Source organism: Phalangium opilio, unplaced genomic scaffold (assembly GCF_054372755.1).
Source record: "Phalangium opilio isolate 3A_F unplaced genomic scaffold, DU_Popi_V2 ptg000369l_1, whole genome shotgun sequence".
In the NCBI taxonomy this organism is placed as follows: domain Eukaryota; kingdom Metazoa; phylum Arthropoda; class Arachnida; order Opiliones; family Phalangiidae; genus Phalangium; species Phalangium opilio.
The window spans coordinates 732,205-756,333 of record NW_028324232.1 but is presented as its reverse complement, the minus strand read 5'-3'; the positions used below and the strand labels follow the sequence as shown (position 1 = coordinate 756,333).

Genomic DNA, 24,129 nt, shown 5'->3' with positions numbered 1-24,129 from the left:
CCTTCATTTTTGGTTAAACGTTAATCTCCCTTAGATAAATAAAATAATCACTTTAAATTCAATTAAAACTAACTGTAAATATTATACTTTCTAAGATTGTAACGGATTTTGTTCCTTTTATGTTATGAAGTTTGTTAAATGGGGTTGAGCAAACGATTTCCGATATGATATGTTTTTTGAAACTCCATTAAAAGAACTTTGAATTTCTTCACGGGGTTAGGTGATATTTTACGGTTGATTTAACAAAGCTGCGCATGCGTACCATAAACCGTATTGGCAAATAAAACCCCCCAAAAATATCCCGATATTCGAAAACGCAAAAATATTCAAAATTCCCTTAGCAATTACGAGAAAATCTTGCTTTCAAAAGAATGTAACTCAAATTACGAAAAGAAGAACTAAACAGCCCACCTCTCTATCCCGGTTTAGAAGGTCGTATCTTTGAAATTGTAATTTCAGTGGAACTACTACGTTTTTGTTTTAATATTTACGCCCGTTTTCAATACGGAAAATATTTTTAAAGGGAAGACCACGTAACTTTGCAATTTTATTTCAGTGGAGTTACTACGTATTTGTTTTAATATTTAGGTGTATGTTTCAACGTGGAAACAATTTTACAATACGTTGTAACTTATGAGTTAACGTAGTCCTTGAGATGCGTGTTTTTTGAGTTGTGAAGTAAGGCCCTTGATTTAGAATCAATGAGGGTCACAGACTTTCTAAAAATAAGAAGAAAAAAAAAAGGGATCGTGTCTCTAGGGTTGTGAAAAACACCGTTTCAAGGTACTTAAGGGTCGCCCCTATATCACGTCAATTTAACCTTTTAGTACTGTCAAAGGCGGGGATGACCTTCGCGAATCATCATCATCAATATAAACTCGCGATTGTCGTCCAGAGACCAGACCGAGGCTTAAGATACGAGGATAATGTTATATCTTTACTTTTTGTTCAATAAAATTGAAGTAATACTGTTATAAAGCGTGTTACGTAGAAAACTGCATCCCATCACCCTGCCTTCCACCGTATTACTTCAATTTCAATAAACAGAAATATTTTTTGTAAAAAGTGTTTTTAGTTCGAAATTGAAAATGATACCGTTAAACTCCGTAAGAAAAAATGAAAATTATTTGAGAGCAAAATTCACGTATCTCCGATATGTTTTACTATGACACTTACAGCGTTTTGGTTCTAATTTTTGGTAGTTCCGATTTTGAACTCAACCGAGATTTACTGATATTTTGTTTTTCTTTTAAACTTTAAAGGATAGGATATATTTCTGTGAAAATACTTAAGACTAAAGGCAGATGCTAACGTTAGACTAGCTTAATGTTATAGAAAGGGTTAAACGAGCTGCCATTTCCAAAGTTTAGAAATAAATTTTTCATTTTCTTCGACTCCGAGTGTAAATGAAGCCAATTTTTCTACCCCCCCCCCCCCAAAAAAAATAGTGTAAAGCAATTTTATTATATTATCAAATCATAAGTTACACAATTTTCTTACAAGTCTACTAATAAGGAAAAACTCTAATTATAAAATATCATGTAATTTTCTGTATTTAAACGCTGGGAAATTCGTGGGCGGGATATAGTTAGCGTTTCCTGTCGTCGTATTTAAAATTAAGTTTAATTGCTTAAAATGGTCTAGTTCTAATTCAAATAAATTTGAAAGGATAGCCACGCCCTCCTAAGTCTTCCGCTAATTAACGTAGCCAGTCAAAAAGTCAAGCGTCGTGTTTTTAATTGCTTTTTCAGACAAACTTCCCACGCAACTTCAAACGGACGTCTTTAAATAGGTAATGAACGGAAGGTATTAAAATACTTTTAAATTAAAAAAGTATTTCCAGCTTTAACTGTATTAACTTTATTAAAACGAACACTCTAATTTTGTTCGTGGTAGTTTTAGTAATGAAGTTAAAGCTTGCCTGCCTTTATAGCGAATACGATTTCTTTACCTTTGATAATATTAACGTGTCCGTAGCGAACACCCTTATCTGTAATTTCCGCGTGCTATTTTCACGTGCCAGAGTCAATTAAGAAAAATTCAAGAAGGGGTCTAACATTTGCCGTAACGCCTATATTTTCAACGGCTTTAAAATGTTATTTTTAAGATAGTATCCGAGTCCCCGGACTCCCAGTCTTTCGAGCGCGTGTTTAAGAACACTACACAAAAAGGGGTAGGACACTAATCTTCGGTAAGAAAGAGTTATTCGATGAAATTTAAAAATTAAAGCTACTGTCCGACTCCAACAAAGTTGTCACGAGAAAGTTTAAAGTTCTCGAATTTTGTGTCTTGGACAAAAGCAACAAAGTTTGCTTCGGCAATAAAATGAAGCAAGATTATTTCTTGGAAATAATTTCCCAAATTTATGATAAAAAAGCTCTTAATAAATAAATGAATTAATTAATTATAAATACGAATAATTACTCTTGGAGTGTGAGAATTAAGCGAGAGAGCCGCGTTAAGTTGACTAATTAGATTTCTTTTTCCACATCACTAATCTTGTTAAGATAATGCATCTTTTAATTACAATTATCGTTTAATTCCCTAGTTAATTAAACGTTAATTTACTTTCATATCTTTAAGCCTCCTTTAATTATTCAAAATTACGCTAGACTGTTTAACTAAAACAATTATCGCGGTAAATAATTATTTAGTTAATTAAGTTATTTACCTCTTTATCAAGTATTACTATACAAATTGGAATAATTAATGGGGGTGGGGGTTTGGAATGCTTTTATTAATGAATTAACTGTTTGCGGTAAATAGTGGCAACAAATCAATATAAATAATAGTTAAAAAAGGGAAGGGGTTATTTTAACATTTAATTTCCAATCAAATTAACTAATTCGTTTGTAATTACGAGGTCATTGCAATTAAACAAAGGCTTGATCGATACGGAAGTTGATAAGAGGTCCGTGTAAAGTGGACTACATTATAAATGGGAGATTTGTTAGCGACAAATTTGCAATCGTCAATATAATTATCTGGGCCAATTGGGCCTGAAAGGATAGATAGAACCAGCACCTGGCCGCGCTACATTGCCGTATTAAGAGGTATAGCGCCCCCTATACGGTTCCAAGTTAGAATCGGAATTAGGTCTGTAGCTGGGAATAGCTTCAACCATAAGTTTATAAGTGATATGTTCGCTCCATAAGTATGATATGCACTACCTATACTATTCGTAATGCTACTGAGAGACTTGCAGCTCGAGATAACTAGTTCGAGAAGGAGAACAAGGGAAGCGAATTAAATTGAAGTCCTAAGTACACTCGGTGGTGGTTAATTAATTTTGCATCTTGGACCTAATTCCATCTAGGTGATTCCTATTTAGTCCGCATTACTAAGCCCCCTTTGACAGCAGCGCCCCACTCACTCACCAGGCCTCCCTCGCCTCTTTACCTCCTCTCGAATCTATGACCTACCTCACTCACTCACTTCAAAATTACAAAGCTCCAGTTCAGTTTGTCATGACCAGATATTATTAAAACAAACTTATGGAAGGAACATATCACTTATAAACTTATGCTTCGAGGAATAAGGTCCTTGTTTGTTTGTAAGTACAGTTATAGCCCGTATATCAAGTTGACACCTTTCCTATATATAAATCTCTTGAACCCAATTTGACAAATACTATAGAATATACAAGTATGTTAAACCAATTTGGGCCAAGCATGCACTATTTTAATTACCTTCGAATCTATTGATTAACCCTTAAATTAAACCAGGCCTTTTAATTTAAATGTCAACTTTAAATATGATTGATTACTCTGTATCCTTTAATTCGTAATTAAGTTGATAATATTTCACTCTCCCTTTGAAAATAACCCTTCCTTTGGTCAAGTGAGCTTGTCACACCGTGGACTGACGACTTCAAGTGAATAATGATGATTTTCCGACATAGAAAAAACAAAGGTGCCATGTTCAACCAGCTTCATATAATTCGTACAAAGCTACAGCGGTTACAAGTTAAATAATATTGCAATACCCCGTTCCCCCCTATAAACGCGTATTAACTGGGTGTTAGCGAACGTTTTATCGAGCCTCCATGGCGTCTGGCGCTCCTCACTTTGCACGCGCCCTACCTTACTAATAAGAAATATATTATACTACGTAACCGAGTAAGGGTCCTTTTGTATCGATATTCAATTAGGCGGGCCGCGACTTGGAAATACAGTTGTTGTTTAGGCCAGTTTGAACCGAATCGAACTACAAATTTTCTCTATTTTTGGTTCTGCATCGCTTGTAAAAGGAGGCGATTGTTTTTTAAGCCTTAAGCCTTGCCAGGCTCAATCCTTCCCTTGCCCCTCGCCTTTCGACTTCTAGACTGAATGAAAAATGAACATCGCTTTCGACCCAAGTTTTTATATTTGCCGGGTTTCTTTTTGTTCATTTATTATTTTTGAAACTCGTCGTCGTGTTTTGTATGAAAATAGAAAAAGCATCCTTTACAGGATCTACTTTTTCTTCTTTACCAAAGGTGGGGTGGATGCAGGGCGGGGGGATGACTCTAAATCGATAAATGCTTTTTGGAATGACTCCCAAAAATGTTTTAAATACGCCTTTTCATATAATTTCAATTTTTAGGCGTATTATGACAATTTGTGAACAGAATTTTGGCCAATTTTTTTTTTCCTTTGCAATTTTATTCTTACTTTTTTGCCCATTTTAACAATTTACTTCAAATAAATTGGCCTATTATTTATTTAAAACAATTTACGCGCCGTTATTTGGCCTATTTTTCCTCTCATAAAAATTTACACGCAATAATTTGACCTATTATTCTCCTTTTAAAAATTTATAGGCAATAATTTGGTCTATTATTCTCCTTAAAGCAATTTATAGGCAATAATTTAGCCTATTATTAATTTAAAACAATTAAATCGCAATAATTAAACATAAGCTCCCTAAACAACTCATTTCACGCAATTAGTTCCTCAATTATAATTAAAATTATTTGGCCTACTAACAATAATTTGACCTATTTTCCTCCGAATAACGGTTGCAAGCTCGTTTTGTGATACCCGACGCTGTAGTTTCAATATCCATATCCAAAGATAACTAAAGCTAAGAGCTTAAAGATCAAATAAGCTTAAAAGCCTATTTTGATACCACCTCTATAAATAGGCCTGACAATCCCAAGAAACCAAGGCTCGCAATCAGTATATATTGATACCAAAAGTAAACCAAACCAAACCAAAGCGAAACCAAACAAGGACTATATTCTATCTATAGAAGTAATGGCGGAAGCCTACCTTCAATAGCGTTAAAGCCTACGGCAAAGTAGTCTACTCTGCCATGTCCATTTAAAGGCGCCAAGGCTTACGCGTTTTTAATCAGATTACCTTCGATAAATCGTTGCTCTAACCCAAAATAAAAAATATTGGTTCGTCATTTCTCGACCTAAGTTTACACCATTATTAAGCCTAGCAGGAATGTTAATATTAAACCATAGAGCCAACGATAACCCTTTGGTATATTCTTAGACTTGGAAAAAACATCCCAACTATTCAAGGAATTCCGGGAATTCTGGGTATACGGAGTCGAATTCAGTCTAAGAAAGCCATGATTTCCTAATGAAAATCACTCCTTTTCCTTTGAAATTAGAGCCATTCTAAGATGGCCTTACAACAAACCGGAAGTAAACTCAAGCGTGCACTTGACGCAACTGGGACACAAGCGCCAGCCAGCTCCATCGTAACCCCCCCTACGAGCCTTAACGACAACCTAACTTGGCACCAATCTTAGGTTTATTTCCTATGTAGAGTTAGCCTTAAATCTATGGCGTTTTTATTATGACCGTTATTGTGTATAGAGCATTTCGATTCGATAGTCGAGCCAATTGCGTGGTAGCCTTCGATAAGGTTGTAATGGAAGAATGTGGAATAGATGGTACTTGAGTAGATTGAAATGATCCATCGTGGCTGATGACTTGTCCTACAAAGACGTGTAAAAAACATCTAGTAAGGCAGCGTGTTATTGGATGAAACTGCTGCTGGTCTTTCTGACTGCGCTTCCGGTTAGGAAGAAGCCAGCCAGTAGTCGGCGTAACTAACCAACTAACCGGAAGTTAAAAGAAGTCGGAACCATGGACAAAATAAAAGTATGCTAAACAAAATTGAGCGTGCACTAGCCCCATTTGATATAATTTCGACCAAATCTGACCTTGATTGCATACTTATTTATTAAAAGTGTTGATAAGTAATTAATTACCTTGCGTCTTAGTTACTAGCGGTAATCATTACCGATGAGTTAAATTGCGCTATACAATCCATTGGGATATGATTTTTTTGTGCGTTATAAATTCAGTGGTCATTTTATTTTTTGTCAGATGGAGATTGGTTAGTTGGGTGGGCTTTTGTCCAAGTTTTTCGATTGGGAACTGGGGTTAAATTCACGGCAACAAAGGAAGGGCGTTTTGTCAAGGCTTATTGCCAGCAATTGCGACTTCGATCGCCATTTCTTGCCCATTTTATATCCAGGATCGTAAAAAACGTTAACACCGAAAATGGCCTCGCTCATTTTTCACCAAAGATTTGGCATTTTATAGTATACCCCTAGTCCCGTATAGAAGCAACTCCACCTACCCACAATCTTTAAAGGGAGAGTGAAATGAAAGTATTTTGCCAAATTATTGTTGAAGCATTTCGAATTTTATTATATATATAATAGGTAAAAAGTTATTAGATATTAAAGAAAGAGTAAAATGAATTTTTATTTTCTAATCGAGATTATTTTTTATTTAATCTTAATTTGTTTCGAAACTATTTGTGCTACATTCACGAAATTCGGTGCAAGTACTATATTGAATACGGTCTTTACAGTGGTATTTTTAGTTTTTCCCTATCTATAATAGGTCAAAGGTTATCAGCCATTAAAGAAAGATTGAAATGAAATATTTTTCTAATCGAGAATTTTTTTATTTAATATTAATTTGTTTCGTAACTGTTTGGACTACATTCACCAAACTCGGTGCAATTATTATATTGAATACGGTCTTTATAATGGTATTTTTAGTTTCATCCTATCTTTAATAGGTCAAAGGTTATCAGCCATTGAAAAAAAGAGTAAAATGAATTTTTATTTTCTAATCGAGATTATTATTATTATTTTTTAATCTTAATTTGATTCGTAATTATTATTCACGAAACTCGGTGTAATTACTATATGGAATACGGTCTTTATAATGGTATTTTTAGTTTCACCCTATCTATAATAGGTCAAAGGTTATCAGCCATTAATGAAAGAGTCTAATATAATATAATTGCAAAAAATATTAGAAAAAATTAGTTTCGCGTTGACCTTCCCTTTAAAAGGTCATTTTTGATTTTTCCAAGTACTTGTACTGGTGGTGGTAGTATCCATTATATATTACAGTGGCTACTTAAAAGATTAAAAGCCATTTTCGACGAATATTTCCATTTTTTTGGATTTTTTTTTCTGATTTTCGATGTGTTTCGGTATTACAATATTTTTTACTCCTTCGCATAGGAATACTTTTCTTCTTAGATTTTGAAATCCATTTTTTCTGGATATTGTTAAGCATTAAGCTTGCCTCGATATAAAAGCGCGATTTTCCCTTACCCCTTCCCTCTTCCTTACCACCATTTTATTGATCCCTAAAATGGATCTTGGCCAAATCCATTTATTATCAAATTTAAGAAAAAATAAATTTGGGGCTTAGACAAAAATCTTCTTAAGCTTGCCTTCGTTTCTTTTCAATATAAAAAAGGGTTCCTGGCGTCTTTAACAATTTATATAAAATAATCGATTAATTTTTGTTAATGTTTCGATTAATTTAATTAATTATTCAACTAACCAAAGATAATTTAAACTCGTTATAAAAATAATCGATTAATTTATTTAATTATTAAACTTACCAAAGATAATTTAAAGTTGATTCCAAACTTTTTTTTATTAAAAAAAATAAGTTCCTGGAAAAAAAAACTTTTATATCAAATAATCGATTAATTTTTATAATGTTTCGATTAATTTATTTATTTAATTATTAAACTAACCAAAGATAATTTAAATTTGATTCCAAGCATTGTTTTTAAAAGTCCCTCGTTTCAAAACATTTATATAAAATAATCGACTAATTTATTAATATTTCGAAAAACTAATTTATTTATTTAATTATTTAAAGTAATTAACTTCTACTTTAATCCTTTATAAAAAATAAAACCCCAGAAGGGAAATGGCAGCGTGCGTCTCTCTGCCTTTCTCATGTACATTAAAATAATCTTTATCTTAACTAAATAAAGGTAAGGGGTAGAAGAACAACTTCATGAAGACGTAAAACCTATATTAACTTAGAGCCAAAACGTCTTAAGTGACTTAATTCATCCCTATTATTGATCGGGCACAGAAATACTTCAGTTACAATGTCTGGCCTCTAGATGCGCGGTATTTGTAAATGGGGGAAGACACTGATCAAAGTAACTTTAGCAATTAAAGTCGTATGTACCGAGCACTTCAAATTTCTCGTCGAGAAACCTTTAACCCTTTCCCTGGAATATTATTAAAAGTAAACTCCCCCCCCCCCGCCCCCATGCTAAGCCTCGGTCAAAATTAAGCCTGGAATTTTATTTACCTTAAATTTAAATTTTCGTTCTATTTTCGATGGAAGTTGTTCAAAATTTTGTGAAAAATTCTGAAAAACATTTTTCATGTTTTCTTTTTGAGATAAAAAAAAATTATTTTAAGTATTTTATGTACAGTGCTTATATTAATGCTTGTAGCTATATAGATATATGTAGTGGGTGTACTAATATTTCAGTAGCGTGTAGCTTTGCTGGGTGCACTCTCCAAACGGATTACGTTTAAAGGGGGGTAAAGAAGGACCCAGTGTTGGTGACACTGATCTTGATAGAGTGACATTCGGCTGGGGCTTCATGGATTAACTTTCATGTTTTTGCAAAATATTCCAAGAAAGTTCGGAGAGAAAAATAATCCGGCTTATCTTTATCTCCCCGGCCCCCATTGCTGTCTGTCTGTCTATCTGTCATAAAAAAATGGTTTATAAAAATATTTTGAAATTCACTTTTAATTTTTAACAAAACCGAATTATTTAGTGTTTGAATACACAAGTGTGGACGCAATATATGCTTATCAAGAAGCTCAAGACATTAGATTATAACAGACGGTTAATAACGGAGCTAATATCTATTAACAAAAGTTTATAGATTAAAAACCAAAAAGTATACCCACCTACCTCGTTCGCAGTTCCCATTCTTTTTCCTGTTGACTCAATCAGTGTAAAATGAAAAGTAAAAGACCTTCCTCTCAACAACCTCTACGCGAATTAACCAATCAGAGAAGAGATTTTTATTTGAGGTAAAAGTTTTATAGAAAATAGTACTGTATGGTGGCGACCCAAACGTTAATTCTTGGTACTAGAGTTAGCACCGGCTACTATATTGAGCCTTTTCACTTGCGCTGCTACGGTAGTGAAGGATGGGGGGGTCGGCACTATTCTGAGGGTAAGGGGGCGTTTCTTGTATTACACATCGCTAGCAAACTTGAACGAAGTACACTTTATGTTTTCACCTATAAACTTTTGCTATTAATAATGAAAATTTGCTAATCTTATCTATCATTATTTTTTCTTCATTGGTTCTTTAAAACAGGTTGAGATGGAATACACGACGATCATATTGGCTTGGGTGTTGGGTACGATCGCGGCCGTCGTGTCCATGGTGGTCACTTTGGTGCTGTGCTACTTGTATTGGAAGAAGCGTTCCGCCAAGAAGAGTAAAGGCGACGAGTTGGAACCTTTGCAAGTGGGTCCTCCCGTTCCTCCTGGTCAAGCGGGCACTCCCGGAGGTGGTCAAGGAGTGGACGGCAGCAGCAGCGTCGTGGAACTGACTAGACACAACGTCGAGGATCGCGTTCAACACGGAACTACGCTAAGGTTAATCCCTCCCTTAGTTTCTTCAGTAGCTTTACACGCTTTACCGCCGTAAGTAGTTTAGAACATTAGTCTTCCGTAGTGACGTCACCACGCTAACCCCGCCCCCACCCTTGAATATCGTATATTTATAATTTACAATAATAATGACGAATTATTTAATAATAATGACAAATTATTATTAATTTGACCCTTGACCTCCCCCTGCAAGTACGGATATACCTTGTCCAATTGGTTGGTACGTTTTTAAAACTTTTAGCTTTGAATTAAATTAATTTAATTTAAATTAAATTTGAATTAAATATCAAAGCTAATTCCGAATTACTCAGCATGCCCCTCTGTTGCAATCTTAAAAGGTACCTAATTTCACTTTACTTTCAACCCAAAACTGTGTTCCTTTTAAGACAGCGACGTTAATTGTTATTATAAAATTAAATATTTAAATTAAGCCAATTCGTTAAATCAACAGTCTGGTTATCCCCCAGTTATATATTTATAAGGTAATGGCAGTTGCCTTTAATCTCTATAAGGAATATAACGCTAGGTGCCACTACTCGTATTTAATCCGCATGAAAAAAAATTTATATACGGTGTTTACCTTAAAAACCGCTAGAGGGCTCCCAACCCCTGGTAAGCCTAGTAATTTCCAATGCAAATTTTTGACTGATACGAACCCAAGGGTTTTTGTTTCAAATCGTCAAACGTATATATTTTTGACAGTTTAACTTGACAGCGAGTAGGAAGCCTTTTTTCCTTAAGCCTTGGTCTAAAGCAGGAATAAAACCACTGACTTAAAGTTAAAAAAAAAAATTGTAAGACTTTATCCTTTGACTATTTTGCATTCTAAAAGGGTTTTAACCTAAAAAAAGGGTTTGCTTATCCACTTTTATACGCGTTAGTGTGTTTTATATTCAGTTCGCCGCGTTCTAGTAGTCTAGTGGTCGATTTGAAATGAAGTTAGGTCTGTGGTTAAATCTTTTAATTATAAAAGAGCCCCATTGTTTTCCAACCGGAATTAAATCTTTATAGACGTTTTCGAGATAAAGCGGGAGCCGTCACGTGTTCGCCTTTCCCGCCTTCTATCATTGCGCGTGCTTGAAGTGAAGTACAAAATTTCAGGCGCGAGCTTGAATAATGGGATGTCTCGCGCGCGCTGCCAAAATAATCTCGTGCGACTGGGTAATCCGATTGAAAATCAAAGCTATCTAACTTCCAACTTTAATGGAGTTAAAACTAGTTCTTCTACCAAAGCTAGTATACGAAAGTGGGTGTTATAATTGGAATTAATACGTAACTGGCGCTCGTGCTAGCGGCTAACATGAAAGGGCGCCACAAAAGTCAGGTTTGGCACCCACTGCCAACTAAGGTTGACGAACTTTTCCATTTCCAGGCGCATAGGTAAAGAAAGGATTTGGGCAAAAGTAATTAGATCTCGGCGAATAACTTCGTTAACGAAACGAACCTGATTAAGGATTATAGCCTAGGGTGTAGGGGTCACGCGGACGAGGTTCAAAGGTCAAATTCGCCGGTCTGAATTCAAAGCAAGCGCGGCTAGGTTTTTCGTCAAATATTTAGAACTAAAGTCGCGTTGCCTTCAGGTCAAAGGCAATGCATGCCGCTTCCTTTTTACATTGTAATGGAATAGTTTTTGGAGAAACCTCTAGGCCTTTGCCTCGGGCCTAACGAGCCGTAACGTGCTTAGCATTCGAGAATCGTATCTTTCTTGGCCTGAAGGAGTTAGGGATATGAAACCCGAAAGGAGAGCTCGGGCCTTGTTTGCCCGGGCCTTATCATCTTCTTGGACACGCCCCTAACACGATTATCAGAGCGCTAGTGTAATAATTCCTTCCAAATGTTTTTTGGGCCCTAAAGAAAATTAACTCTGCGCCTCGCGAGGAATTATGGGCGAGTGCTTATACTATATCGTGTAAATAACTTCGAGTTTATTTACTTCCGAATTCTTCTATTGAATTATTTCTTGAATTAATATTTAATTTTCTTTTTTTCTTATTTGTGTGGCAAGAAAGTTGAATTATATAGCATAGTTTTCAAGCTAGGAGTATTAATACTGCACTGGGGTTGTAACAGAAACCCCTGGGAAGAGATATGCCGCATTAATTATGTTTATTTGTTGAATAAAAGAAGAATTCCGCGTAGCAAATATTCAAACTCGATGCTTTTTATCCGATTAGGGGTTTCGTTCGCACTAGAGCCTGAATTAAAATTATATACTTTATATTATATTATATTTCTTTTATTAATAATTAAATTAAATTAATTTAATTAGAGCTAATTGAGAATTGTACTACGAATTTAAAAACAGTAGAGGAAGGTCCACTGTTATCATTTCTTTATTAATATTAATATTTAAATTCAATTTAAGCTAATTAGCTTTCGTATTAGCGTAAGTGCATGAAGTGCTAAATATTTTATTATGCATGCAGGAAACTTCTCTCTAGAATAACTTGACTATAAAAGCGAAACCGCATTTTGTTTTATAACCTCGTAACTAAAAGGGGGATTGGAGTGGGCCAAGGCTTAGCTATAAAGTAGATAGTGTACGGCAGCACAAAAAGCGCTAAACTAAATCAAAGGATTATGGACAGAGTTATGTATATAAAATAATATTTAATGCGCGGATAAACTTGGATACATCTAAATCTTTCTTCCGTGAATTTTCGACCTATTTTTAAATTAAAATAGACCAGTTGTATAAAATCCTTTTCAAGGTAAATTTTTTTACTGAATTTCGTACTTTTGGAAACCCTTAACCTTAACTGGCAATCGTGTTTATTTAAATTGACGGCCAACTAATTAACACACTAATTAAGGAAAGAGTGGGACGTGTTTTTGATGGGCGTTCAGGGAGGTAACCGGTGGGAAAACCGATCACTCTTTGGTAAGCGCACTGAACGCCCCGGCGTGTGACGTCATCGACAAACCGGTAAATTCGTGGATAAACAATCTCTTTCTAAACAATTTTGCGAAAAATTTATCCCCAAAACTAAATTGGTTTAACGTAGTTTTGCAACTAACTTGTTACAAAGTGTTAAAGATATCATTTAATCAAACCCAAATCGATTTTAGGTTAAAATATTCCATTAAAGGTGTAGTCCTAGGTTATTACCAAACCATACCACCGACGTGGTGGTGGTAATAAATGAATGAATCAAGCGGAGTGTGCAGCGCTATTTAAGGCGGGAGAAGGGAAGTCCGAATTTAGGCCCTTGCAGATAGTGAATACGGACTTTAGTTATGAACTAATAATTCTAAATGCGTATAGTAAAAAGAAAGAAACGAATGTTAGGAGGAGATCCACCCAAAAAAGACAATCGTGCATGCAGGGTCCCAAACAGCGACTCCGCCCAAATATGGATGGGGACCACCCCCCCCCACAGCCCCAACCCCAACCATAAGGGAAAAAAATACCCCTTAATGGTTTCGCTCCTAAGTTAGTTTCCCAGAGTGCGGTCTTGTTCGCGTTAGAATAATTTTGAATATTGGTTCATAATCATTTATTTGAGTCTGATATTTAATTATCATCATTTATTTGAGTCTGATATTTAATGATCATCATTTATTTGAGTCTGATATTTAATGATCATCATTTATTTGAGTCTGATATTTAATTATCATCATTTATTGGAGTCTGATATTTAATGATCATCATTTATTTGAGTCTGATATTTAATTATCATCATTTATTTGAGTCTGATATTTAATTATCATCATTTATTTGAGTCTGATATTTAATTATCATCATTTATTTGAGTCTGATATTTAATTATCATCATTTATTTGAGTCTGATATTTAATTATCATCATTTATTTGAGTCTGATATTTAATTATCATCATTTATTTGAGTCTGATATTTAATGATCATCATTTATTTGAGTCTGATATTTAATTATCATCATTTATTTGAGTCTGATATTTAATTATCATCATTTATTGGAGTCTGATATTTAATGATCATCATTTATTTGAGTCTGATATTTAATTATCATCATTTATTTGAGTCTGATATTTAATTATCATCATTTATTTGAGTCTGATATTTAATTATCATCATTTATTTGAGTCTGATATTTAATTATCATCATTTATTTGAGTCTGATATTTAATTATCATCATTTATTTGAGTCTGATATTTAATTCTCAAAATTTGGACTCTTCTGATTGGCCAATTTCGGAATTATTTATTTATTGGTTTAGCACTAAGGTACACTATAATATAATTTTAAGTTTAGTTTAAATGGGGAATTTAAATCACAAATTTGGTTAGATAATTTAATTGGTTAATGTAAAACTTTTAATTACTTAACTTAAAAGATAAATGTGAAACCAAATTAAATATTACTAATATTTCAAGTGGTGTACTTTTGTAAAGTGTCGCTTTTGAACTTTCAAGGATAACGAAGTGGCAAACTCTCCTCCCTGCTTAAATTTTAATCCTGGCAAAATTTATTTGCCAAAACTAAAAAATAAATATAACATAAAATAAAAAGGAAGTGGGGGGCAGGGAATTTACCAAAAGTCGCTATTTAAATAAAGTCGACTCGTAAACACGAGTATATACTCTAATGGCGCTGTAGGCAATTTTCGTATAGACTCTAGTACATTTTTAAGTTAAGAACCGCCATTAGTTTTAAAAATGTTCCTGTCAAAGTCACCCCCAGTTTGCTCTAATATTAAAGCTAAGTATAAAATAAATCACCCTAATTGAACTCGGCTTTCCACTCGCTGCATATTCCGCTTGACTTGGTTTCAATTTTAAAAGCGCCTGTTTTTAATCTGATAACTTTCTCAGCGTTTTTAGTTTTAAAAATTGTAGGCTTGCAAATAGGGTATTTCTATACGGATACGGAGCCATTTCATTAACGCCTTTCAACAATATTAAATTAAATAAAGTTTAAAAGTCATTTGTAAATCTCGTGCGCTCGCGCCTGGTAATATTCGCCCCCTTTAGGTTAATACGGTTAAAGGCGTAGCAATGTAATTTTTTCTCGCTTTCCCCTATATATTTCCGTATTAATTCGGTGACCTCGAATACCATAGAAAAGTTCGGGCGAAGTTCCACTCAAAAATATTAAAACTCACGAGAAAATGTTTTAAAATAAAAAGGGGTCGGATACTCGCCTACCTTTTTAAATTACACCAAAACAGCTAAGAATTTTAATTTAGTAGGCGAACCCTTGGATGAAATTTGAGCGCTGAAAAGTCATTAGTAGGGAAAAGCAAGGAGTTTTAATGAAGCGAGTCACCCGCTGTTAATTTAAAATATTTTTAGGAAATATTTGCTCCCGGCCTAAATACGCTTAGGAATATTAATGTCCGTCACCATCCTATAACAGCTCGAGATTATGATAAACACTGGCCTGAAAAATAATTATGTTTTAGGCCTAAAAAATATTACCAGCTGTTTTTCACCTAAACACTTTTTCAAGCCCAAAATAAACTTGATTAATTATTTAATCATTAATTAAAACCGTAAAAAAAATAAAACAAATTAGTACAAGTAAAATTAATAACAAATATATATTGAGTAATGGCACATCCTTGCAGTGTTTACGTTGAGTTCTATGGCTAATTAATATAAAGTGCCACTACTCTATTTATTCCTTTGAACTCCCCTAACTTTAAATCCATTAAAACCTCCATGACTTAGCTGAGAAAGTCAGGCGTTACTAACACAGAAGCCTGTTCCCCCCCCCCCTCATACATATCCCCCCTACGGCGTATAAGCCTAAGTCCGACTTTTATTAGTTCCTAATGGTCAGTAAAATCAAACTCATTTCCAGGGATTCCCAAGTTTTCGGATGAGAGCCTTATAACCTCTTCTCCACCTCTACCGTAATTTGCCATAAACCTTAACGTAATACTTGCCTAATGTCTAGTATTAATTCTAAGGCATGCTAGGAGTGAAACGCAAACGGGACTTGGCTTTCAAGGAGTTTGCTCGGGGCCATGATTTTACTTCGGGCTGTACCCGGGGTTGCTATGGTTACCTGATGTGGGTAGCCTTCTCCCCTTAATTACTTACTACCACCAAGTACCCAGACATTCCCCTTAAATATTACATCAAGATCCCAGCTCGACAAGTGTCTTATGGATAATAAAATAGAATTAGCCGTATTAAAATTTCAAGGTCATATAACTTAGCAAAAGGCGCGAAAACCTTTCTCTAATTTGGCGCGTGACAAAAAAAATTATAAAAAGAAAAAAATGGGCGGGAAATTAAAGTTTTAGCGCGAGGAATAATTCCCGCCTTATTGAAATTTCAAGGTCATAAGCAAAAGGCGCGAAAACCTTTCTCTAATTTGGCGCGTGACAAAAATTAAAATAAAAAAATGGGCGGGAAATTAGCGCGAGGAATAATTCCCGCCTTATTGAAATTTCAAGGTCATTCTTTTACTTGGCGCGAGAATTTAATAATTTGGCGCGTGACAAAAAAGGCTAAATAAAAAGGCGGGAAATTAAAGTTTTAGCGCGAGACAAAACTGATATTATGATTGGTCGAAAGATTATAGGCGCGTGTCGCTAAGGCCAAGGCCTAATTTCGCGCGAACTTTTTCGAAATCCACGCACGTTTCCTCATTAGACTAATGAAAATTCTACCCTCCCCTACATACTATACAGTATTTAAATTCCTTACTGCGTAAATGTAGTAACTACCCTCTATAAATCACGTGACACTATTTCTCCCCCCAAAAAATGTTGAGAGAGTAATAATTAGGCTTAAGATAAACTAAGGGAAACGAACGAATTGTTCTGATTGGATATTCGGAAGTTGTCAGGTAGTGTTGAACAAGGGGAAATAAAAATGGAAGTGGAGGTGGGGGAGGGGGGAATAAAAGGAACTGGGGAAATATAGAAACCGGAAGTGTAATTAGCTCACCCCATTGCGGCCGATGGAATTGGTCATTTCCGTTTGGGGGTTTAGGGGGAGAAGAACAACTTGGAAAAGTCAATCTGAATTCCACAGATGATTCAAATATTTATTTAAAAATGTTATTATTATCAATATTGATAAGGCGAAACTGCGCATGCGCTGTAAAATATCCTATAGTTTGGGTATTACCAAGTCACGTGTTGACTTCAATCATAGGCTACGTTATAAAGCGTGTCTTGAAAGCTTTTAGAAGCTACCCAAATAATAGCGATGGGAAAGGAAAGCCAACATTAAGGGGGAAGGCTTTTGAAAGGTTGGTTGGCTTTTCAACCGTATTCAAATTCAGACTGACGTCAAACCGTTGGTTGCCGCCGCCACTAAGTCATTTTCAAACCCCCTCAAATATCATCTTTAAAGGCTGTATTACCTCTAACAGGAATGCATGCAGCTAACAGGAATATTTGCGTCCCCTTATCTCATGTTAACTTCTATGATTTCGGGTTTTATTGGCCGGTCTTGCTCCTTACTACGATTTCATTGGTTGGTGCGAAGGGTAGCAACAGAGATAGATTATTCGTCATTCATAAGGTTTAGTCTAGATAGCTCCTCCCACAAAGCCCGCGTAGATACGTTGAATCAAAATGGAGCCCTACACATTATTCCAATTAGCTGTATGAATTATAGGCCCTTTAACATATGGTAAAATTTAAAATAGTTCAAGATAGGGTAATATTCCCTTTAAATCGTGTTCGCGTTGAGAATGTGTGGTTAATAATAGCTAAACAATTTTATCCCCGGCTTTGGCTTTATTAACTTTACCCCCTCGTATACACTGTTAACAAAAGCGACCCGGGGCCACATTTTTTTAAAATTCTTTTTTTGTGGGCTTTTTGTGGCTTGGTCGACGATTATATTACAAAGATGATTTATCGTTGCTAGCTACTCTATTTTTAAAAGGAGTGAAATAGAGTAAGGGCAACCATAGGCCTTTGCCATTATTAACTTCAATATGGAGTTGCCATTAGTTGGAAAAGCGGACTTGCAAAAACACTTTGCCTTAAAAGTTTTCAAGGGGTTTTTTTTTAAAAAAAATCCGGGTTTGTGAAGTCATTTATTATTCAGGTGAAGTTACTTACTAAAATATAATTTTTTTAAACTGAACTGAATTCGAAAATAATTCAATAATCATTAATGTTTATGTTGAAGTGACTTTTAAGAATTTAAAGGGAATATGACCGGCAAAACTTTTATATTGATTTCAAATCAAAATCTCGAAGAAGAAGAAGAAGTGTTTTGGGGTCACGTCACTTATAAATTTTGGGTGTAATGTTTACACATATCGGGTTTGAAGTTTTCAACGCTGACACTTTGGGAACGGGCCATAATATTTTGGGCAATTTGGAGGGCAAACATTTTCAAAGAATATTGACAGGGGTCAAAACACTGTGACCCTTGGTTTAAAAATTGACCCAGTTCTTTCAAAAACGTTTCAACAGCAACCCCAACTACACAAATTTAAAATTAAAAATACTTGATATTGAAATGAAATCGATCGAGTACAGGTTCTAATTTAAACTTTGTAAAGATTAATCCGCAAATATTTACCCAAGATTTATTTACAATTCAAAATATCTAGGTAGCTCCTAAGCTAAGCCTAAAAGTCACCTAAAAACATTCTCTTTGCTACAACTTATTACGAGCGAAAAATAAACAAACCGGGGATTTCAGGGTCCCGCCAAAAAGGACCGCGCTGATTGGTTCGCGTTGGGAGAGAGCTCGCGAGCTCGTGAGCTCGTGCTTTTAAAGGGGGGGGGGTGGATGAGGATGTAAGGATTAAAAGCCAGGCTGAAAGGCGGGAAAGATGTGCGCACGCGCCGGGTAAATTTCAGGCGGGAAAAAAAAAAGCGCGTGCGAGATGCAGGACTGGACTGGAGAGAGTGTCCTGCTCTGCTGGAAAGAGTGTCTTTGAGGCGCTAGGCGAGCGGGGACAATTTGACGCGAGAGAGGTACAGTAGTGTCGCGAACTCCGAGAGACAGTTTTCAACCGGGACAGCTGATCTCAAAGTTGTCGTTTTGTTTTTTGAATCGGTGCCAAGTTTTTGGTCAAGTTTGTTGTTTCGAATTTTTCATTACTTCCGAAAGGGTTTAAAAGGAAACAACGTAACGCTTCCGGTTTCTAACAACGACAACAACCCCAAGCGATTTTATCTATTTTTATTTTGAAATTTGTGTTTTTAAACGTCAATATGTTTCAATTTAGGTAAGTTTGTTATTAATTTGGTTCAAAGTTAAGTGTTTAAAACGGAATTAGCCAGGTTTTTGGGCGTTTTTAATTTAATTTTAATTACTTTTAAGTTTATAAATATGTTTTAAAAATTTTGTTTATAGTTATATATCAAAGGTCAAAGTTCAAGTTTGTAAAAATTTACGGTTAATTGAAACAGAATTTTGTGAAAGGTTGGTGAAATAGTGACTTTTAATTTAATTATTTTTGGTTGATCTAGATTAGATATTTCGGATTTAATTTTAATTAATTTTGCGTTAAAATAGCGAGTTGGCACTTAGTATTATATTCCCCATAGAACCTAACGCAATAAAAGGCACTGAACTGTCGCTTCCCTATAGAGTCTTGTCACTTAATTGTAATCAAACGTCACACTTCTTACGTCACTTTTAAAATTTTCAATAATAGTTTTTACTAAATATTATTACCTTAAATGTATTGTATTTATGTAAATACGTGTGCTAAAATTACGAACATTATTTAATGAACACTGGAACGGTAAAAACAATCAAATTACCACCAAATTATTTTTGGTCTAAAAACGCAAACTCCGCACATACATCGCATCCAAACCTAATTAAACTTAATTTCTTTTTAACTCTTTTTTTAAAATGGCATTTAGACTTCAAGGAAGTAAAGAAAAAGATTCGGCGGGGGCCATGTCCTTTCTTTCGGCTATTATGCCAAACACGGAGGTCAGTAACTTAATTGACCCTTGAACTTTATAATAGGACCGGGAGTGATGATGTTTTTGGGGGGTCATTTGACCTATGCAGGACACTGTAGAAGACCTACCGATGGAATTACACGAAGGAACTGACAGTGCAGGTCAGATTCACTTCACCTTGGAGTACGACTTCAAGTCAAATACACTTATCCTCAAAATTCATCAGGCCAAAGACATTCCTGCCAAAGATCTATTAGGTAACGTTTAATTATTTTTTTAAACTTTAATTATTTACGACTTATTTCTGGCGACAATTAATTTAATTATTTGTTTGTTTACTTATTTATTTATTTATTTATGTGTTTAGGGACATCTGACCCGTACGTTAGAGTGTGCCTTTTGCCAGATAAAAAGAATAAACTGGAGACCAAAGTAAAACACCGAACTCTCAACCCCAGATGGAACGAAACATTCTATTTTGAAGGTAATTTAAAAATTTTAATTTTTTTGCGTGTCACTGTCCCTTTAAGTATTATTATTTTGGCGCAATCTCCGGTAGTGGTTAGGTCACTCCACGTTAATTTCTCCTATAACGTAACGCAGGCAAACGCGGGGAGCTGCCGATCCCCTTTTGGCTAAACCCCGCCCACGCGTGAAGTTGCGTTTCGTCGCGTGAAGTTCGCGAGTGTCAATGTTGTTACGATTGTTATCAAGCGGTTTAATTTTAATTTTAATTTTAATTTAACTCAGTTTTAATATAGATTAAGATGAAAAATTACGCTTAAAAGGTAAATAACGATCCATTTAATCATTATTAACAGTTTTTACGCCATTAATTATGATTATTCTATGATTTAAATGCATTTTTGGTTATCTAATTTAAGTTATCGCGAGCTTAGTAAAATTTCTGACTTTGAATTTGCTAATTAGGGATGAAATACCGTCTATAATTAAGTAAACAAGGGCTCAATTAACTAATTTTAATCTTAATTAATAGCCGCGATGTAGAACTTTTTATTTGGTTTTTACAATAGATAAACGTTTTATGCCCATGGTTAATTAGTTTGGGGAGTTTAACTTTGACCTTTATCGGGTCAAGATGCGCGGGGGAAACTTAAGAAATTGTTTGTGTTAGTCGCTTTGGAAGTCGGCTCACGTTTTAGTGTAAAGTTGAAAGGGTTGGGGTTTGGAAGGGTTCTTTAGAGGATTGAAAATCTTCCCCTTCTGGCTTTGACTAATTTCCCACTTGGCTCCCAAATGTTTGCTCAGTCAATCGTAAAGCCAGCCCAGAAATGAAGATATTTAGGTCCTATAAGCGAGAGAGGCAATTTAGAGATAGACTTACTATCTGTAACGAGAGACTACCAGGCCTACCACGCACGCATCCATCCATTGGTCTAAGTTTATAGTTCTGATAACCTCTCTCTAGTTGCTATCTAACTCTCTTTCTCTCTGTTCAATTTATTTTCAAATAAGAGACAAATTGATAAATTTCAGGCTTTCAGTTTTAGACATTGAGTAATTTGAACTGGGAATTTTAGGCCTGGGCCGCCTGGTTTATAAACGTTAGAGTTAATTTAAACGGGAATAGGCCAGATTTAATAAGTTTAATTTAAAATATTGTGAACTTAAAAATCGGGTAGTTTTTTTTAATTTATAAAATTGTGGAGCTTAAAAATAGGGTAGTTTTTTTTTATTCAAAAATTGTCAAGCTAAAAAATAGGCCAGTTTTATTATATTCAAAAATTGTCAAGCTAAAAAATAGGCCAGTTTTATTATATTCAAAAATTGTCAAGCTAAAAAATAGGCCAGTTTTATTATATTCAAAAATTGTCAAGCTAAAAAATAGGCCAGTTTTTTAATTCAAAAATTCTGTTAATTCAAAATTTCTGTTAATTCAAAAATTCTGAATCTAAAAAATAGGCCTGTTTTTTAATTTATAAAATTACGAATCTAAAAATAGGCCAGTTTTATTATATTTAAAAAATTGTGAAGCTAAAAAATAGGCCAGTTTTATTAAATTTAAAAATTATGAAACTTAAAATAGGCCAGATTTATCAAATTTAAAATTTATGAAACTTAAAAATAGGCCTAATTTATTAAATTTAAAATTTATGAAACTTAAAAATAGGCCTAATTTATTAAATTTAAAATTTATGAAACTTAAAAATAGGCCTAATTTATTAAATTTAAAATTTATGAAACTAAAAATAGGCCATATTTATCAAATTTAAAATTTATGAATCTGAAAAATAGGCCAGATTTATTCAAATTACGTAATAAGAATCAAAAAATTAGACCAAATGTAAGCTAAACTCAAGATATAAATAAAGTGATTAGAAAAAAAGGAGTTTTATCTTCATACTGATCTTTATAGGTGTGCATGCAGTTTGTTAATTTGGAGTTAAGTCTAAAATCAGTTTGCTACAATGTCTAACGCGTATATTTATTTATGTATGGGGGACTAATATATTTTGCTGCTTTGATTTCCCCCGTGGATAAATTCTAAAAATAAAAATAAGGAGCGAAAGGGATTTCGGGAAAATCAAGCTTTGAATAAAATATATATCTTTTAGGCGGGAAGCAAGCGAGTTAGAGAGAAAGTCGATAAAAACTTTGACGATCCGCTTTAAAATTCCAAAAGTGTTTCTTACATACAACACTCACTCTGTTTACCCTCTAAAGACTTTACACCTAAATTTGACCTAAAAAAGTAAATCGTAGTCTTCTTAGAGGAGAAAATTGGCATGGCTTACGAAGTTACTAGTCATTTATTTTATTTACAAACTGAAATGGGGAGCTGCAGTTAAATTTTACAAATTTTGGGGATTTCTATCCTTGTTATATATTTTATCATAAGTTTATAAGTGATATGTTCCTATCATAAGTTTGTTTTGTTAATATCTGGTCATGACAAACTGAATTTAAAGGCTTGTAATGAATTTGGAGTGAGTGAGTGAGTGAGGTCATACTTTCGAGAGGTAAAGCGAGGGAGGGAGGCCTGGTTGGTGAGTGAGGGGGGCGCTGCTGTCAAAGGGGGCTTAGTAATGCATAGACTAAATAGGAGTGCCTAGATCATGGAATAGGTCCTAGCTGCAAAATTAATTAACCACCACCGAGTGTACTTAGGACTTCAATTCAATTCTCGCTTCCGTCGTTCTCCTTGAATCGAACTAGTTATCTCGAGTACTTGTAAGTCTCTCAGTAGCATTACGAACTGTATTGGTAGTGCATATCATACTTATGGAGCTAACATATCACTTATAAACTTATGATTGTACGTGCATTTTCTGTGTTTTTATCTAAAAAAATCTTTGTTTTTATTTGTTTGTTGTGTTTTTATCAAAAATCTTTGTTTTTATTTGTTTTTTGTGTTTTTATCTAAAATATCTTTGTTTTTATTTGTTTTTTGTGTTTTTATCTAAAATATCTTTGTTTTTATTTGTGTTTTTATCTAAAATATCTTTGTTTTTTTGTGTTTTTATCTAAAAAATCTTTGTTTTTATTTGTTTTTTTGTGTTTTTATCTAAAAAATCTTTGTTTTTATTTGTTTTTTTGTGTTTTTATCTAAAAAATCTTTGTTTTTATTTGTTTTTTGTGTTTTTATCTAAAAAATCTTTGTTTTTATTTGTTTTTTGTGTTTTTATCTAAAAAATCTTTGTTTTTATTTGTTTTTTGTGTTTTTATCTAAAAAATCTTTGTTTTTATTTGTTTTTTGTGTTTTTATCTAAAAAATCTTTGTGTTTTTATTTGTTTTATTCAGGTTATCCAATGTACAAACTGCAAAAGTCTGTTCTTCATTTGCACATTTTCGACTACGACAGATTCAGTCGAGACGATTCCATCGGCGAAGTCTTCGTTCCCCTCAACACCATCGACTTCACGCAGAAGCCCTCATTCTGGAAGACACTCAAACCCACGGAAAAGGTAAGACATACCCTTTGCCTTTGCCTTCTCTTACCATTACTTCGGCGGTCGGTGGGTCGACCATTGATTGTCGCGTTGGAGATTTTTCGCTGATGCCGCATCAATTTAGGCCCTTGAGGTTAAAATATCCGCTCAGGCGAAATTTGAGGAACCGCGGTGGTCTCGATGCAAGACTGTTTTTTAGAAAAGTTTCTCGAGTGGAATTCTATTGTTACCGTGTTAGACCAAAGTTGATCAACATCCCCATCCCCCCTAGTTCTAAAGTCAGGTTTATGCTGACTTAAGTCTTTTGTTATTCAAGTACTTTTACTTACAAGTACACCGTATACTCCTCGTACAAGCTTAGTAAGTAACCCGTGCTAAAGTTTCATGGATGGGGTTTTAGACGTTTTATAATCGATAATTAGTGGGTAGGGTAATTAAGCATTTGAAATGTTCTTTTGTTATTCGA

The 24,129-nt window shown here is 34.4% G+C and overlaps 1 protein-coding gene across 2 annotated transcripts in view; it reads left to right on the top strand.

Moving 5' to 3' along the window:
• The first annotated feature begins 9,630 nt into the window (after positions 1 to 9,630).
• The window catches only part of LOC149597180 (synaptotagmin-7-like), a 46,174-nt gene continuing 31,675 nt past the window's right edge, over positions 9,631 to 24,129 (top strand). Inside the window, exons 1-5 of one of the 2 annotated variants that reach the window (XM_089861089.1) lie at positions 9,631 to 9,910; positions 19,707 to 19,779; positions 19,861 to 20,008; positions 20,119 to 20,235; positions 23,515 to 23,678. In XM_089861089.1, coding sequence (XP_089717215.1) covers positions 9,633 to 9,910; positions 19,707 to 19,779; positions 19,861 to 20,008; positions 20,119 to 20,235; positions 23,515 to 23,678 — 780 coding nt within the window. In that variant the 5' untranslated portion in view covers positions 9,631 to 9,632. Of the gene's footprint in view, positions 9,959 to 19,706; positions 19,780 to 19,860; positions 20,009 to 20,118; positions 20,236 to 23,514; positions 23,679 to 24,129 lie in introns of both variants that reach the window. The other variant, XM_089861088.1, reaches the window with a different exon arrangement.